Here is a 16,917-nt window from a genome sequence, read left to right on the forward strand (position 1 = left end):
CTTTATGAATGAACTCCGGCCGCAAGGAGTTTATTTTTTTATGAATGGGAGCCCAAGCGGTGAATGAAACCGGGAGCCAACCCCTGAGTTCTCATTGGCCCCCGCTGCTGGGAAACTCCGCCCCCCCCGGCAAGCTGGGCGAGTCTCGGGATTGGCGGGCGTGCCGGGCCCTGGGGTTTCATTCACAAAAGTCAATGAAACAAAGGGAGCAGGGTGGGGGGTAGATAAAGCCAAGGCAGAGGCGAAGGAAATGCACCAATCAGAGGCTCCCCCGGGCTCACAACTGTCGGCGGCGCCCGGAAAACAAGCCGGTGCGCTAGGGACCCGGGGTCGGGGCCGCCTAGCTCCGGCCTAGCCCCGCGGCCCTCGGTGCAACCCGGGAGGGGATGCTCGGGACCCCTCGCGGCTCCAGTACAGACGCCCGGGCCTCAGGTGAGGCTACGGGAGGGAGAGGGAGGGAGAGTTGTGATTCCCAGCCTCGCATCCAACACTCACCACACTCTCACCACCGCCTCCGCAGATTCCAGGGCAGGGGGTGGGAGGCGCTGGGATTCAGGGTTGGAGGGGGCGCCCGAGTTGTGGGCGTGCGAAATGGTGCGCGCCTCGCCTGCTCCTCCGCGCGCGAGCGCACACTCGCGCGCGCGCACACAGACACACATACAGACACACACACACACACACACACACACACACACACACACACGTCTTATGTAACCAAGTCTGGGCAAAGCAGGGCTGCAAAAAGCAGCCGAAACGGCGACCCCGGTTCCCAGGAGCAGGTGGGACCTCCTTTGGCGGGAGGGCAGTGTGGCGGCGCTAAGCTCTGCAGGCGGAAACCTCCCCATCGCCTGAGTGAGTCGGAGAAGTTTTGCCGTCGGACCCGGAGCCTCGGGACTGCCCCTCCCCGCCGCCCTTACCCACCCCCACCTCGCTGCCTTCCCCAGACGGTGTGCGAACGCAGCCCCCCCGCCCCCAGGTCTCTGCCCCCGCGCGGGGCCCGGGCCGTGTGGCCGGAGGGAGCGGCCGGATGGAGCGGAGGATGAAAGGCGGATACTTGGACCAGCAAGTGCCCTACACCTTCTGCAGCGTGAGCGCAGCGCCGGCCTCCACGCCCGCCCTCCCTGCACCCGCCCCAACTCACCCCGCGGCCCTAGCGGGGTCCAGGGCTGCCCGCCCCGAGTCACCCCGGGACCCCAGCCCCGCCCCCAGACAAGGCGGCCTCAGGGTGACTCGGGGGCATTCTTCCCCTTCCCCGCAGAAATCGCCCGGAAATGGGAGCTTGCGCGAAGCTCTGACGGTCCCACAGGGGAAGCTCATGGACCCGGGCTCCCTGCCGCCCCCCGACTCCGAAGGTAAAGAGAGAGCGAGACAAAACGCGACCCTCCCCACCTCACACACCCTGAGGGCTGAACCTGGAGCCCTCGCCCTTTTCCCCCCAAAAAATTGCCCTCCAAGGGACTCTGTTCATTCTCCCCCAATCCCCAAGGGGGAGGTCACTGGGCTCCTTTAGGGTTCCCCACTCTCCCACCGCCATCTCCACCTCACCTTCTCCATTCCATTATTCACCCCCTCAGATCTCTTCCAGGATTTAAGTCACTTCCAGGAGACGTGGCTCGCTGAAGGTGAGTAGTTTTGTGACCTTTTCTATTATTGGGGTGGCCGATGCTGTCTACGCCTAGTATTCCAACCTAGCTCACTTCCTCTCTTGCTGGCCTCCAGGGCCTCTGCAAGGCCCCTTCCCCAAGTCTCCTGCCTTTCCACTCTTTCCAGCGCCCTGTGTGGATACTTATATTGATATTTATTTTCTCTGCCCAGAGCCAGGCTTGTGTAACTAGGCCTGGGGATGAATCAGACCATTGTGTGGGGTATTTGCTTATTTGAATGGAACTTGGCCCCAGGCCCGTTTTCCTGGTTGAAATTTTCATTTGCAAAGTTTGTTTGGCACCAGCCCCCAGGCTGAGGTGTGTGTTAGGGTTTTGGGGCAGGGGAATGAGTGTAAGAAACAGGAAAAAGAGAAGGAGCAATTCGTTTGTTACCTGTTTTCTGGAATTGCCGAAACATTCATTTTTACCCCCTTGGTTTCTCTTCTTCCCAACCCCTAGCGCCAAACGATTTACCGTCTGAGCCAGAGAACAAAAGTTTAAATAATTCTTTTTTTCTTTCTTTTTTTGCATTACTTTGGCAAAGCAGCCCAGGGCTTCTCCCCCAAATCGCCTTGATTGTAATTCTAATGGCAGCCGATCCTCCCTCCTCCTTCCCTAGGCAAATTGCTCCTCCAGTTTGCTGGGGGCTGGAGTCGGGAGTGATGGTGGAGGGGGTGAGCTGCGAGCTGGCTGGAGTGGGGTCAGTAGCTGGGCCTCTGCATAGGGAGGTGTGTTCTAGGAGGTCTCCTAGTGCGATCCCTAGGTGTATTTGGATAGAGCCCAAGGGTGTCACTAGCAGGACTGCAGGTAGGTGGCTTTTGGTGTTGAGACAGTCTCTGAGAGGGAAGGGCTAATACCCCCATCTGAGGGTCCCTTCACTGTAACACTGAAACCCAAGAAACCACAGCACTAGGAACCCCTTCTTAAGGGCTTTTCTTTGAGCTCTCCCCATCCCTCCACCTGTGTCTCTTGGATGACTTCTTAAAACTCAAACCCAGCTCCTCTAGAACCATCTTTAAAAGCCCGGAGTAAAAAGCCCTGACTAGACAGACTAGATCTACTGTGACTGCTGTGGTGTCCCCCTAAATATATACGTTAACAAAATGACTAGCATGAAGCAAGCACTCAAGACATTTTGGAATTCAAGGCTCAGCGTCCTCATGGGTGCTGGAGAGATCTGGGGGCTCTAGGGAGACTGTGGCTGTCTTTCCTGATTCTGCAAGCCCTGTGTGCCCAGCTGTGAATTACAAGCAGAGCTATGCCCAGTCTGCCCATCCTGCCCATCCTCCGCTCAAGGTTCCGGAGCTGAGCTGGAGCTAAAAGAACGCAGTGGTGTCAGTTTCTAGGGTCTCTCAAAGACTTCCTTTCCTAACGCCTGATTTCTGTCTGGCTTGCCAGGCTCCTGTCTGTCCAGCTGAGGGTCCCTAGGCTCCCCCAAGTGGGCAGCTCCTGGGGCTTGTGATCTAGGGGTAGGCTCAGATGTTGGCGTTTCTCGGAAGCAGCAGGGTTTGGAATGGGAAGGGAAGGAAAATGTTCTCATCTTCTGTCAACCTTGGAAGCCCCACCCCTTGGCTGTGGGGATCTAGAAATTGTACTTGTGTCTATCTGCATGTGTCAGTGTGACAGCCAGTGTGTGTTTCACGCTGCTGCCCTGGAAGTCCCTGTACATTTAAATCCAGTGGGTGGGGAGGTGGGGGTGGGGATTGCAAGACGCAGGTTGGGTGGGGGGGAGGCGCTGGGATCTCCTTGGTTCCCTCTCCTTCCTTCTGAGGGAGCAGCTCAGGTTCCCAGCTGGCGATGGATGGCCAGGCCTGAGGGGGGGATGCTGTGGCCGATTGCTCCTTCTCGCTCTCTCTGCGGAGACAGATGCAGCTGCCGGGGCCCTGTCCCCCTGCACCATCCCAGCACCACCCCAGCCTCCTCTCCTGCCTCTTCCCACCAGGTCAGTGACCCCTGCAGCCCAGAGGGAGCTTTGGGGTGGCAGGGAGGGACTAGTTCCTTTGGAAACTTGCCAGTGGTGGGGTGCATAGGACTGGGGGCCGGAGCTTGATTTCTCCCTAAAGCCCCAGTTTGGATTGAAGTCGTGGGTCCTTGAAGTGTGGGTGGGGCTGTGAAGAATTAGGGGGACACCAGGTTGGATTCTGGTGGAGGTGGTTGTGGGTTCAGCATCTGGTGTCCAGGCAACATTAGAAGGTGAGGGTGAGTGGGGGTCTGGGGAGGCAGCTCAGACATCTTTGGATTGGGGGTTTTCTAGATGGATAGAGGGGTGGAGTGATGTGAGACTAAGAAGGCGTGTCTGTTTTCGGGGTGCCTGGGAATCTGCTGAATTGCTGGAGAAAGAACCAGGCTACTGCAGGGAAACCCCGGGCTCAGACCGGCTGAGCCCAAGCTGCGTCTGGTTATTGTCAAAGATGTGCTTCTGGTCGAGGGTTCCTTTCCGGGTTTGTGGGGAGCCCTCTGGAACCCTCAGAGGCAATGACTTTGGTCTCTTGGTGATAAGGAACATTAACTCTGGGTCATGTATGTTCTTTGTATGAGGCAGGAGTCCATACGGGGTCTATGGATTCCCACAAGCTCTATGGATAGGTTGTAGGGGTCCTTGAGCCCTCCGATATGTGTATAAAATCGTTGGGGGTGCAACATACACAAAGGAATGTGAATATTTCTAAGAGAAGGATCCATAGCTCCTATGAGATCTTAAAAGGGGTGGGTCTGTGCTCCCCTTTGCATAAGAACCATCGGTCCCAAGTCTTCCTCTGAGGTCTGCAGCCCCCTCATCCTTTGGTTTTCCCTGTTCGTATTTGTAAACCCAAAAAGAGATCCCATGTGGATGTGTTTCACCTGTGTAAAGCCGTGAAGTAAAAGGCAGTTGGGTGTGTGTGAATCCATGTGTGTGCACGCTGGGGCTCAGCCTGTCTGTGAGAAGAGATGGGGTTAATTCCCTCCTCTGGTCTTCCCTAGCTACAATGCCTCCTTCTATATCTTTCTGTCTCCTCCCCTTCCAGAAGGCTCTTGGGGACAAATGTCCCCTCCATAGATAGAGAACTGGTTCCTTCCAGTATGCTGCCAGGGTGGGGCTGGGGTAAGAGGGAGAGGCCAGTGGTGACAAAATGGAGGAGACGCTCCGGGGGATGCCTCCCCCCATTTCCACTGGGGCTCCTTAAGAGGCCCTCTGCCCTGTAATTGGACCCTCAGAGAGGGAGAAGGTGATGGAGTATATATTGTATAGGTGGGTGGTTTACTTGGGATGGGCTTCGCCACTTGGCTGTTAGCACCTACCTGTTCTGGAACCCAGGTGGGAAGCCCCAAGCCCCTTTTCTACTGACTCCCCTCCCATTGGAGGGATGTTCCCTGAAATTCTCTTTCTGGGCATTATGCTGGCTTGGCACCTTTCTTAATCCTCTGCCATGTCCCCAGGCAGATAAACTCCACCTTGGTGCCAGGATGGAGTTGGGGGCAGACCCTGGCACACTGGCTTGGCAGCCTAAGCTCAGCCAAGTCAACAAATATATAAAGAGTGGCTGACACTCGAGACCAAACATGGTCATTAGAAATTCTCCTGCTCTCCAGGAACGCGAGGCTTTGTGTTCCTGTTTCCATCCTTGACAGTCTCTGAGCCACAGAGGCCCTGTCCTGCCCTTCTGGGAGGAGCTGGCGCTCTGGGGAGGGGCCAGGCAGGCACTAGGGTTCACACTACAGCCCATTCTTGCCTTGGCTGATCTCTCCTTGCCTGGGATGAGGACAGCACCACCTCTTTTGAGGTATTACCAGGGTGCTGGGGGTGGTCTCCTGGACTGCTTGGGGATTGGGGGTTCTGGTCAAACCTTCAGGCCTGAGGCAAGAGGAAAGTCAAGATGACCCCAGGGTTCTCTACCATCATGTGACCTGGCTTGTGACGCCAGCAGGAGATGCCCCCAGCCCATTACCTCAATGGAAACTGGCAGTTAATGAAGCCCCAGAGGGGGCCCAGAGTGCCTCAGCCTCCCCCATGTGCTGACCTCTGCCACCCTGGGACCCTTCTTGCCCAGGTAGCAGGGAGGGAAATAGTGTTCATTTTGCTCCTGTCACTCCCATTCTGCCCGTCTGGGGGGCTCTCACCTATGGTTGTGCCAAAGGGCACAGTGAGGATGGGCTTGGGTCTTACCCCCCTGGGCAGTTGAGGTTTTGCCTCCTTCCCTTTATCCAGTTTTCCAAACCTGCCTGTTCTTAGGGGCTACCAGGGGCGTGTGTTAAAATACAGGTGCCTGGGACTTCCCTGGTAGTCCAGTGGTTGACTGAGTTTCTAATACAGGAGGCAAGGGTTTGATCCCTGGTTGGGAAACTAAGATCCCATATGCCTGCCACACAGTGTGGCAAAAAAAAAATATATAGATAGATAGATGCCCCCACCCTGGGTCTTTGGAATGACTCTCCAAGGGTGGGGCCTAGGAATCTGTTTCTAAGAGTGTCCCAGGCTTCTTGACTGGGGCCAGTTTGGGAATGGTTGCCTTTGTGCCCTAGTTGCGCTCCTAAAAAGATGCACTGTGTTGGTTTTTTGTTTGTTTTTGCCAAGGGATTTCATGCCCTACTGATCTATTTGATCACTTCAGAATTGCTCTGTGCTGATTTTTCTTCCATAAGTTCTTTAGGGGCTGGGGGTTTCCTGATTCTTAAACCCTTCAGCCGTTGGGTTCCCTCTGTCAAGAAGTCACCAATCTATAAATAAATGTGTATTTTATTTGATTGTTTCTTATGAAGTATAGTTGCTTTACAATATTGTGTTAGGTTTCAGGTGTACAGCAAAATGACTTGGTTATACATATATACGTGTGTGTCTATACCTATATTCTTTTATTTTTTCCCTTATAGATTATTACAAGATATTGAATAGACTTCCCTGTGGTACACAGTAAATCCTTGCTGTTTATTTTATAAATGATAGTGTGCATCTGTTAATCTTATATTCCCAACTTATCCCTCTCCTCGATAAATGTGTATTTTAAAGCACTTGCCACCTCTGATGTCTTAAAGCAAGTTAATAAAGAATCCACCTGCCAAGCAATTGATCACAGCCTTAAACATCCTTTGTGAGATGTGTTTTCCCTGGAGGACCTGCCTCTAATATCTACCTGGTGGTGGAGAGGGGCCCCTCAAGGGGAAGGAAGTGCTGGTTGGTTAGGATCTCCTTAGTTCTTGCTCCCAGGCCCCTGTTGCTCGCTTCCACTGGCCTGAGGACAGGGGTCATTGTATGTTTATTCATATAGTCTACAAATAAAGTATTGAGTGTCTATTCTGAATGGGACCCTGTTTCAGGGGTGCTTGGGAGTCAGACAAACAAGGCGATAAATCCTCTGCCCTCAGCAAGCTTAACTTCTTCATAGAATAGCTGGATGATAAATTACACATAAATTACATATGTATAAATTAAATGAATACTTTCAAGAAGTCATACGTGCTTGGGAAAAAATAAAACAGGGATGTGATCAAGAGCCAGGAGGGACCAGTTCAGTTTGGGTGGTCAGAGAAGGCCTCTGAAAGGGCAAAGTGAGCTAAGACTTCAGAGGCCAGAAAACAACAGGCCAGGAGGATGTGGGGAAGAGCGGTCAGGCTGATCAGGACCCAGAAGGAGACCAGAGCTCTGGAGGGTAACAGGCAAGGAGAGGCAGGTCGGAGAGACAAGCAAGGGCCAGAACCTTCGGGGCCACGGAGGCCAAGGGCAAAGAGTTCGGGGTTCATGCTTTAAGCAAGGGAGAGAAGTGATTGGATTTCTATTATAAAAGATCCCTCTGACAGCCATGTGGAGAGTAGAAGGAGGGAGTTCTGATCTGAGGTCATGGCTGAAATCCAAGGAAGACAGTGGAGCCTTGTCCCAGGAGGGAAGCCATAGAGATTGGGGTGTGTCCTGGATAGACTGGAACAAGTGACAGTGTTCTCAGCCATCTCCTTGTATCCCTCACCCTTACCAGCCATTTCTAACTCTCCCGTCATTTTATCCGTGAGCTTTCCCATTGCCCACTGAGAGCAGTCTACAGGGGACGAAAGACCTGTTTCTGTGGCTTCCATTGCCTTACTTTCAAGCCACTCTCTTCCCAGACTATCAGGAAGTCCTTCTAGGTGTCTACCCTTTCCCTTCCTGCTGTGATCTATTTATTCCTGAGAAAGGGCCAAAAAGTGGGCAAAGATTCTCGGGTCAGCAGAGGTACTCAGCTGGATCCCACCTGAAGGAGTTGGTGAGGCCAGAATAAGAACTAGAAATCAGAGCCCGGATATCCAGTCTGGGGGCCACGGATGAGCTGTTGTGCTATTTTAGTTTTCCTGCCTAATCCCCAAACCCAGCTCCACCCACACTGGCACCCTGGGAGTGCTCCTCAGAACTCCAGTTTAGGAAGCCCTTCTCTCTCCTAGTTGCACATCAAAGGGATAAAGCACCATGACTGCCAGTGACCCCAGCCTCCTCCTCTTCTATTGTCATACTCTTATCACCTCCTTGAACCAGTCTTTTCCTTTTATTCCATCTCCTTTCCCAGGCTCTAGATTTCTACCTTTCACCTGGGAAGTTCTGGGCCCAGCCCAGATTAAGAATCTTCCCATGTGATTCTAAGTCCACAGACTCTCATTCCTTGTCATGCCTGCCCATCCCAGATGTGACGCTGCTTTGAGGGAACTCTGTAAACTCTGAGGGGCTGGGTTATCTTCACTTGAGAAAAATGGAGGGAAAAAAGACAAAGCACCTAAGACACAATTCCGGAATCTGCTCAGACGGGTTCTGAGAACTGCAGCCCTCCCTCCAGGGTGTTAAGGGAGCCCTGAGAGGGAGGGTGCTAGGACCTGGTTGGAGTTACTTTCAGTCCTAGGAAAACTATTTGCCCCTTCTGGCTTGTGCTAATCTGCAGGGCTGCAATAATGGAGTCTGCCAGGGGCTGCCATCCAGGGCCCCCAGCCCAGACTCACCTCTGACCTCTCTCTGCAGCTCAGGTACCGGACAGTGATGAGCAGTTTGTTCCTGATTTCCATTCAGAAAACTGTGAGTAGAGGGCCCTGGGTAGAGGGGATGGGGAGTAGGGGAGGGCAGGAAATGAGTCATAGGGATAGAGGATCACAGAAGATCAACTTATTCTGTCCTCTGAAAAAAGGGTGAAGGGCAGAGCTCCCCATTCTTGGGTTTGGACTCAAAAGGCCCAGCAGTAACTGGGAGATGAAAACTTTGGTGCACATCGAGGCTTGCCCATTCTAGCTGTGTGACCTTGGAGCAGACGCTTCACTTCTCTGATCCTTTCCTTATTTCTGAAATGAGGGGCTTGCACCAGTGCAGTGGGGGCCAGTTCTACCATTCTAAGTTACTTGTGGACAACTAGGGATAACTTGGCACCTCAGGAGACCAATGTCTGTTGACATTTGGGGTTGTTAACAGCTGAGGGTGGAGTGCTGTTGGCATCTAATGGATAGAACCAGGGAGGCTGTTAACCTCCTGTGATGCTCAGGACAGCCCCCATGACAACGAATTATGTGGCCCAAATGTCACTGGTGCTACTGTTGAGAAACCCTGCTTTAATGTCTGATACTTAGCTTTCAACCGTCTTGACCAATGAAATGAAGCAGAGCACAAATAATTGACAACAGAGCAGTCGATTGTGGGTTTTTGACTCACACTTGCAGTCTTGAAACCAATGCTTTGCTGCTTGGCCTGGTGGCTGGAGTTGGCGGATCCAGCATGGGCCACAGGAAAGGCCAGTGTTCTTCACGGATAATTAGGAGTGTGTGTATGATGTTAGTCAGCTGACATGCAAGTGGGCTAATATCCAACCTTAACCAGAAAAAGAAAGATGCTTTATAGCCCCAAATAAGAAAACATTTCTCTTCCTTGGAATTTTCCAGGACGGTCAGGAAAACCACAGGCCTTTGGTTGGATGTGCTTGCTCCTACAAAGGTGTTTTGGGCAGGGTGGGGGTGGGTTGGGGTTGTACTAAATGTTGAACTTTAGAGTTTCTTTGGTTCACACTGGACATGAGCCAAAAGTATAAAACTAGACATAATATAAATAGCCAGACTGTTCTTAGAAGTGTCTGTGATTCTTCTGACAATTGTGACCCAGAGAAGGGGGATGAGGCTATACCAGCATCCAACTGATGGTTAACAAGCAGATGTCAGAAGGCATCAGAAGCTCTTCCTGCCTCTCCTGTGACATTCTCTGGCCTTGCTCTGCCTCTCCCAACCCCCACAGTAGCTTTCCACAGCCCCACCACCAGGATCAAGAAGGAGCCCCAGAGTCCTCGCACAGACCCGGCCCTGTCCTGCAGCAGGAAGCCCCCCCTACCCTATCACCATGGCGAGCAGTGCCTTTATTCCAGGTGAGCCCTAGCCATGCCCTGGGGAAGGAAGGGTGGGATGGAGGGTTGGGGGTGGGCACCTGGTGAGCAGTGGCAGCATTTGAGATGCAGATTAGATAATAGAAAGGATTTCTGAGCTCCTGTAATAGGGTAATATAGCTCAGGATTTCCTGAGTAGTTAGGGTGAAAAAACAACAGGGGTTCAAGGGATGTATATTAAGACCAGGGTAGGGGCTTCCCTGGTGGTCCAGTGGTTAAGGCTGCACTTCCAGGGCAGGTGGTGCAGATTCCATCCCTGGTTGGAGAACTAAGACCCCCCCACCCACATGCCTTGTGTTGTGGCCAAAATATTAAAAAGCAGAGTATTTCCACTGGAGAAGCCACTCTCTGACCCTACCCAGTTGCTGTGGGCTGGGGAGAGGTGTTTTCAAGATTACACCTGGCTTTAGGATTAAGAAAGAAAAAAAAAGTTGATTTGGGGCAGAGTCTGGCACCCTGGGACCCTCTCTTCTCCCATAATCCCTGTGACCTGACTTCCCAGGGAATGAAGGGTTCAAAGATGCTTGCCCAGCTTCTCTGCCCCCTCACCCCTGTCTCCCTCCCCCTCACCTCCAGTGCCTATGACCCCCCTAGACAAATCGCCATCAAGTCCCCTGCCCCTGGTGCCCCCGGACAGTCGCCCCTGCAGCCCTTTCCCCGGGCAGAACAACGGAATTTCCTGAGATCCTCCAGCGCCTCCCAACCCCACCCTGGCCATGGGTATCTCGGGGAGCACAGGTAAGGAGACGAGGAGAGCCGCTTCTCACCAGTTTTTCTCGCGTGTTCTTCACTGGCCCTTAAGAGACCTGGCATGGGGAAAGGTGAGGATTTTGATCTCTCCTTGCCCCTTCCTTCACCCTCGCCCCCCACACTCTGTAAGCTCTGAGAGCAGCAGGCACAAGGAGGCCTACTTTTATTTTTTAATTAATTATTTTAATTGGAGGCTAATTACTTTACAATATTGTAGTGGTTTTTGCCATACATTGACATGAATTAGCGATGAGTGTACATGTGTCCCCCATCCTGAACACCCCTCCCACCTCCCTCCCCATCCCATCCCTCAAGGTTGGAAGACTACTTTTAATATTCTCTTCTGTTCTTTCTCCATCCAACCACATGCAGCTCCATCTTCCAGCAGCCCCTGGATGTCTGCCACTCCTTCACACCCTCTCAGGGAGCGGGCCGGGAACCCCTCCCTGCCCCCTACCAACACCAGCTGTCGGAGCCCTGCCCACCCTACCCTCAGCAGAGCTTCAAGCAGGAATACCTTGACCCCCTGTATGAACAGGCCGGCCAGCCAGCAGTGGGCCAGGGTGGAGTCGGTGGGCACAGGTACCCAGGGGCGGGGGTGGTGATCAAACAGGAACAGACGGACTTCTCCTACGACTCAGGTAAGAGACGCTCCCAGGAAGGGGATGGAGGAGTTTCAAGGGGATTGTTGGGTGGGGTGGCATGTGATCGAGTGGACAGTGCCGTTAAACACAACATGTCTCCCCTTCCTATCCTTTTACTAGTTCATATGTTCAACCCACGCACCTACCACTTATTTTCTTAGATTCAAAAAGAACTGTCCCTTTTCAATCAGCAGACTTATATTCAGATAAGAGATAAGTGAGATGTGCAGGTAGGTCCTTGCCTTAGGATAGCTTGTGACTTGATAGGAAAGTTAAGGCATTTCTTCCCATTTCTATCTAATGGGTATTTGGGGGCTTACATACCTACTGGGACAGAAGTACTATGCCAGGAGCATGAGTGTGTGCAGTTGGTGGACACGGATGAATACGACGTGTCATTGGTCTCTGTCCCCACAGAAGCTTAAGAAATACAAAGGGATTTGAATGAGGAGAAACATGAACTTCAACTAGCCAGGCTCACACTTCCCAATTGGAAGGCAGGGTTCAGGTGCGGTATCCACATCCTGTGTGAGCCTCCTGGTTGAAACAACCCACCATCCTGGCCAGAGCTGGGGACTGGAAGTAGCGAGTACTTTAAATTCTAGTTCCACCTGGCTGTTGATGGAAATAAGATGCACTGAGCCACGGTGTTCATAAACAACAGCGACTGCTCAAAAGCCCAAGGAGCCAGGGAAAGGCCCAGGAAATCTTGTCTCCTGTTAACACTGTCGTGTGTGATAGTCGTGTCCAACTCTTTGTGATCCCATGGATTGTAACCCACCAGGCTCCTCTGTCCATGGGATTTCCCAAGGCAAGAATACTGCAGTGGGTTGCCATGTCCTCCTTCAGGGGATCTTCGGACCCAGGTGTGGGTTCGAACCCAGGTCTCCTGCATTGTGGGCAGTTTCTTTAAAATCTGAGCCACCAGGGAAGCCCCAAGTTAATTAACATTGTTACCAGCTCCAAATTTGAGTTTATCTGCCACACTCATTAGAAAAAAATAAATTTCAGAGTCTAGATTAGGCTCAGAGGTGCCTAGAGTGTTTGAATTTCCCTTTTCCTGGTGTCAGTCTTTTAGGGGTAGGGACATGAGCCCCAAATCCCCCAGGCTGCCTGAATCAGAACCAGAAGGGAGCCCCTCTCCTCCAGCCCAGGGCCCTATGCCTGAGCCCTGTCCCACAGTGAGGAGGAAGTAGCAGGGAGACCCTCTTGTCCGCTGACCTTCAAAGGAGGCAGACCGGAGGAGCTCCAGTTACATGCCCTTGAACTCCTGCCCCTCCCCCTTCAGCTTCCTCTGAATGGAGTCAGGAATTCCATTCACAAAATGGAGGCACGAATGAGCCCACCCTCCCGCCTCCTCCCGGAGGTGTCGGGTTTCACCATCTCATTCATAAGTGGGAGTGAAGGGGGTAGGGCAGGAAGGGGCTGGCACTTGACAAGCTGGCTGCACCACAGCGTCCTCCAGGTGGGGTGTCAGTCCTGTGGAATGGAATGAAATAGAGCGGACTGTCTTGCTGTCAGAGCTGGAAACAGGGCCCGGCCGGGTGTGCCCACTGCCTTTTCCACAAATAGATACATATGTTTCTTCTCCCTGCCCCCACACCCCTTTCCTCCCTCCCTCACACCCGCTGGGCTGGAACCTGCCCTGCTGACCGGACGTCAGCCCATTCCAGGGGAATCTTAGCCTGGGACACCGAACCCTTTCCCCGGAGGTTCATCTCTACCCTCCCCCTCCCCTCTAAACTCACAGGAAACAGCTGCTCCTGGAATCCGGGGCCTTGTGGAGCAGCTTTGCCCGGCCTCAGCTGCTGCCATCCAGGCCGTCTGGCCCAGCCCTCAAGCTGAGGGCTTCGAGCCTTACACTCCCTCTGGGTGAACTTCCCCCGGGACCTGGGGGTAGGCGGGCCTCTGGGGAAAGAACCGGAAGGCAGGCTGGCATGTTCTTGAATGTGTGGGGGACTGCCGCCCCCACCCCAGCCACCTCCAACATCTCCCTTCTTTCTCCTCCCCCTAGATGTCCCTGGGTATGCCTCAATGTACCTTCACACAGAGGGTTTCTCCGGGCCCTCTCCAGGTGACAGAACCGTGGGTAAGGCAGCCCCCTCTTCCTCCCCTGCCAAGCCCTCCAAGTTGGAGAGAGTCCTGCTGTGGGGGAGGGGCTCCTGGCCAGGAGTCCCTCTGGACTCTCTGGGGTCTCGTACCAGCGAACCCCCAGATCTGAATGACCCCCACACTTCCTCCTCAAGGCTACGGCTATGAGAAACCTCTGCGACCATTCCCCGATGATGTCTGCGTCGTCCCTGAGAAGTTTGAAGGTCAGAGAAGTGACTGCTCGAGCCCTCTGTGTCCCCCCCGCCCCGGAATCACATTTCATGGGAAAGGGCCTGGGGAGAGAGAACAGGGTTGCTTGGGCCACCAGAGGCACAAGCCCTCCACCTCGTTTCCTATGTTCCTCAGGAGACATCAAGCAGGAAGGGATGGGAGCCTTCCGAGAGGGACCACCCTACCAGCGCCGGGGTGCCTTGCAGCTGTGGCAGTTTCTGGTGGCCCTGCTTGATGACCCGACAAATGCCCACTTCATTGCCTGGACAGGCCGGGGGATGGAGTTCAAACTAATTGAGCCTGAGGAGGTGGGCCTCTCAGATGTCTCCACCCCTCCTCCCAACAGCGCTGGGGACTGGAGATAAGAAACCCAGGGAACTGGTAACATGTGCCTTCACCAGCACTGCTGCTTTAACCTGAATTCCTGCTAAACTAGGGTCTGCAGGCTGGTGCTTAGCTGCAGGGCCAGCTGAGCATGTGCTCCAAGAATCTCAAGTGCTCTTTCTGACCTGCCCCCCATATTTCCTCTGCTGAGCTGCCCTGGCCATCCCCCAACTATCCCCTGTCCCCAGGTCGCCAGGCTCTGGGGTATCCAGAAGAACCGGCCAGCTATGAATTACGACAAACTGAGTCGCTCACTCCGATACTACTACGAGAAAGGCATCATGCAGAAGGTCAGGGGTTAAGGGTCCAAGGACAGGGTGGGTGTGGGCTTCCCTGGTGGTCCAGTGGCTAAGACTCTGCACTTCCACTGTAGGGGAGGTGGTTTTGATCCCTGGTTGGGGAAGTTCTGTATGCTGTAAGATGCAGCCAAAAAGAAAAAAAAAGACACGGGAATTGGGGCAGTGGCTGTGAGAAGGTGCTGGGGGTAGGAGAGCATCTCTCAGCAAGTTTGAAGGAGCACATAATGAACCAGTCAGAAATTATGGGCAACCCTAAGATCTTCCTCTCTCAAAAAAGTGATGAGCAGTGATGGAAAAGAATTGTGAAGGGAGTCATCTTCTTAAACGAAGCAGCAGGAGGAACCCACGCATCTGCCTGAGCCTGAAGGAGGGCTGCTTTTCCACCCCCACATTGACTCGGCCCTCTCCCCCTACAGGTGGCCGGCGAGCGTTACGTGTACAAGTTTGTGTGCGAGCCCGAGGCCCTCTTCTCTCTGGCCTTCCCGGACAATCAGCGTCCAGCTCTCAAGGCTGAGTTTGACCGGCCAGTCAGTGAGGAGGACACAGTCCCTTTGTCCCACTTGGACGAGAGCCCCGCCTACCTCCCAGAGCTGGCTGGCCCTGCCCAGCCCTTTGGCCCCAAGGGTGGCTACTCTTACTAGCCCTTCGCAGCTGCTCCCCTGCCGCCGGGGCTGCTGCCTGTGTACATAGTTGAGTTTGGTGTCGGGGAAACCCCAACTCTGAAACCCACAGATGTCTTTGGAGTAGATCTCCTCTGCCCATCAGTCACTCCGGCCCAGACTCTGAGCTGCTCCCCAGAACCAATGGGAAGGGAAAGGGGAGACTTCAAGCGTGAAGGTAGGGTCTGGGAAGTTCCATTGGGGGCCTCACCTCTGGCCTCTTTCTAGGTAGGTCCTGCTTAGAGGTCAAGCCCTGTCCCCTCTCCCCACTACAGAGAACATGTTCGTTCTCTTCTGGGGGACAGAGGAGCTTCCCCACTTCACCCCGTTGGAGGGCGGGGACATTGAGCTTCCCTGACCTCTCCTGGTGGGGACACAGCCGCCTGGATCCTGTGCTTCCCTCCAGGCTGTGGTCCTAGAGGGTCCTTCTGGGCAGTTCTTGGTGCTCCGTGTTCCCAGAGGCAGGGGGAGGCTGGAGTGAGGAACCTGGGGTAGGGGAGGGCTTGCCAGGTAGAGATGTGTGGCAGGGGGCTAGCCTCTGCTCCGGGGGCCCCTGCCTCTCCTCTGCCTTTGCCTAGGCCCAGGCCTGGGGTTTCACCTCCACTACCTGCCAGACCCTAATAAAGGCCCCTGTTTCTCCTGTGAGCTCTCCTGTGTCCTCTTTGCTGCCATGGGAGAAGGATCTGGGGTTTCAAAGACATATAACCAGAGTTTGGGCTCTGGCCCTGACACTTAACCTCCCATATGGGTTTAGGAAAAACAAATGACCTTTTTCCTCTGGAAAACGGGCTCAGTGATAGCTGCTCAGACTTCTCCCTCCCAGGATTATCAAGAGGATTGTCTGAAATATCTCATGTATTGATGGGCAGCCATCTCCCCGTTCAGCTTAGTGGAAGGGGGACTGATGAGAGCCTTGAAGCCCTCCTGGGGCTTCCTTAGGCAGGGTTTGGTCTGTGGTTTCTGTGCTCACAGGTAAACTCCCATGACCATGCTACCCCATGTGTACAAACCCGTTGTGGGTCCCCTCTCCTGCTGTGGCTCCAGGTCGCTGTTTTGCTGAAGGTGGGGGCAGTTTGTATGGAGGTAGCGGGAAAACGCAGCACCCGGGCAAGAGGGTACAGGGAGCCTGGAGCAGCCCCGAGCCCTGGGTCCTGGCCAGTGAGGAAGAGCATGCCAGACTTTCGCAGGAAATGGAAGGGAAACAGCATGGATTCTCCTTGCTCAAATCTTGGGAGAGAACAGAACCCTAGGCCACGTTTTCAGGGTTGGGAGGTGGGAGCCAAGGCTGAAAAAGTGGTGATATCTAGAAAGGAAGTATGATAAGAAATATGACAGGGCCTGTGGAGGAGGGAGGAGGGAGGGGCAGGATGGGCAGTCCTGTGTAAACAGCTTCGCAGGAGCCAGATTGAGGTGAAAACAGGTGCTCTCCATCCAATTACATCAGAACCACAGCAAACGTCTGCGTTGGGGGGGGCCAGCCTAACCACAGCTGATGCTTCATCCACAGCCCCTGTCCAGTACTCAGGCCAAGACTACAGGAAGAGATCCCTCTTGACCACTACCCACAGAAAAAAACCAATGTTTTTTTCCCCCCAGAAACAAAACAATGTGCTAACTTTATAATAGCAATAGACAGAAAATTTTTTAAAAAGCAAGTTTTTTAAAATACATAATTGTACATGAGTGTTAGTCACTCAGTCACATCCAACTCTTTGTGATTCCATGGACTATAGCCCTCCAGGGTCCTCTGTCCATGGGATATCCCAAGGCAAGAATGCTGGAATGGGTTGCCGTTTCCTCCTCCAGGGGATCTTCCCGACCCAGGGATCAAACCTGGGTCTCCTGCATTGCTGGCAGATTCTTTACTGTCT

General features: G+C 53.6%; 1 protein-coding gene across 4 annotated transcripts; it reads left to right on the forward strand.

Annotated features, from left to right (window-relative positions):
* The first annotated feature begins 286 nt into the window (after positions 1-286).
* Positions 287-15,691, forward strand: ETV4 (ETS variant transcription factor 4). Of its 4 annotated transcripts, none has more exons than XM_040245218.1 (13): positions 287-432; positions 977-1,087; positions 1,259-1,352; positions 1,575-1,622; positions 8,593-8,646; positions 9,844-9,970; positions 10,565-10,726; positions 11,111-11,379; positions 13,397-13,471; positions 13,629-13,697; positions 13,840-14,012; positions 14,277-14,378; positions 14,804-15,691. In XM_040245218.1, the coding sequence occupies exons 2-13, from the start codon at positions 1,028-1,030 to the stop codon at positions 15,026-15,028; spliced, it is 1,458 nt and encodes a 485-aa protein (XP_040101152.1). In that variant the 5' UTR covers positions 287-432; positions 977-1,027; the 3' UTR covers positions 15,029-15,691. The 4 variants fall into 4 exon arrangements, with proteins under 4 accessions (XP_040101152.1, XP_040101153.1, XP_040101154.1 ...); XM_040245219.1 differs by having other exon boundaries at positions 10,583-10,726; XM_040245220.1 differs by lacking the exons at positions 287-432; positions 977-1,087 and adding an exon at positions 3,510-3,585 and having other exon boundaries at positions 1,334-1,352.
* The last annotated feature ends 1,226 nt before the right edge of the window (positions 15,692-16,917 follow it).

This window comes from Oryx dammah, unplaced genomic scaffold (assembly GCF_014754425.2).
Source record: "Oryx dammah isolate SB20612 unplaced genomic scaffold, SCBI_Odam_1.1 HiC_scaffold_8, whole genome shotgun sequence".
Classification (NCBI taxonomy): domain Eukaryota; kingdom Metazoa; phylum Chordata; class Mammalia; order Artiodactyla; family Bovidae; genus Oryx; species Oryx dammah.

Coding starts and splice junctions, on each gene's coding strand:
- ETV4 (XM_040245218.1), top strand. CDS start 1,028: ATGGAGCGGAGGATGAAAGGCGGATACTTGGACCAGCAAGTGCCCTAC. Junction 8,647..9,843: donor TGATTTCCATTCAGAAAACT/GTGAGTAGAGGG, acceptor CAACCCCCACAG/TAGCTTTCCACAGCCCCACC. Junction 9,971..10,564: donor GAGCAGTGCCTTTATTCCAG/GTGAGCCCTAGC, acceptor CCTCACCTCCAG/TGCCTATGACCCCCCTAGAC.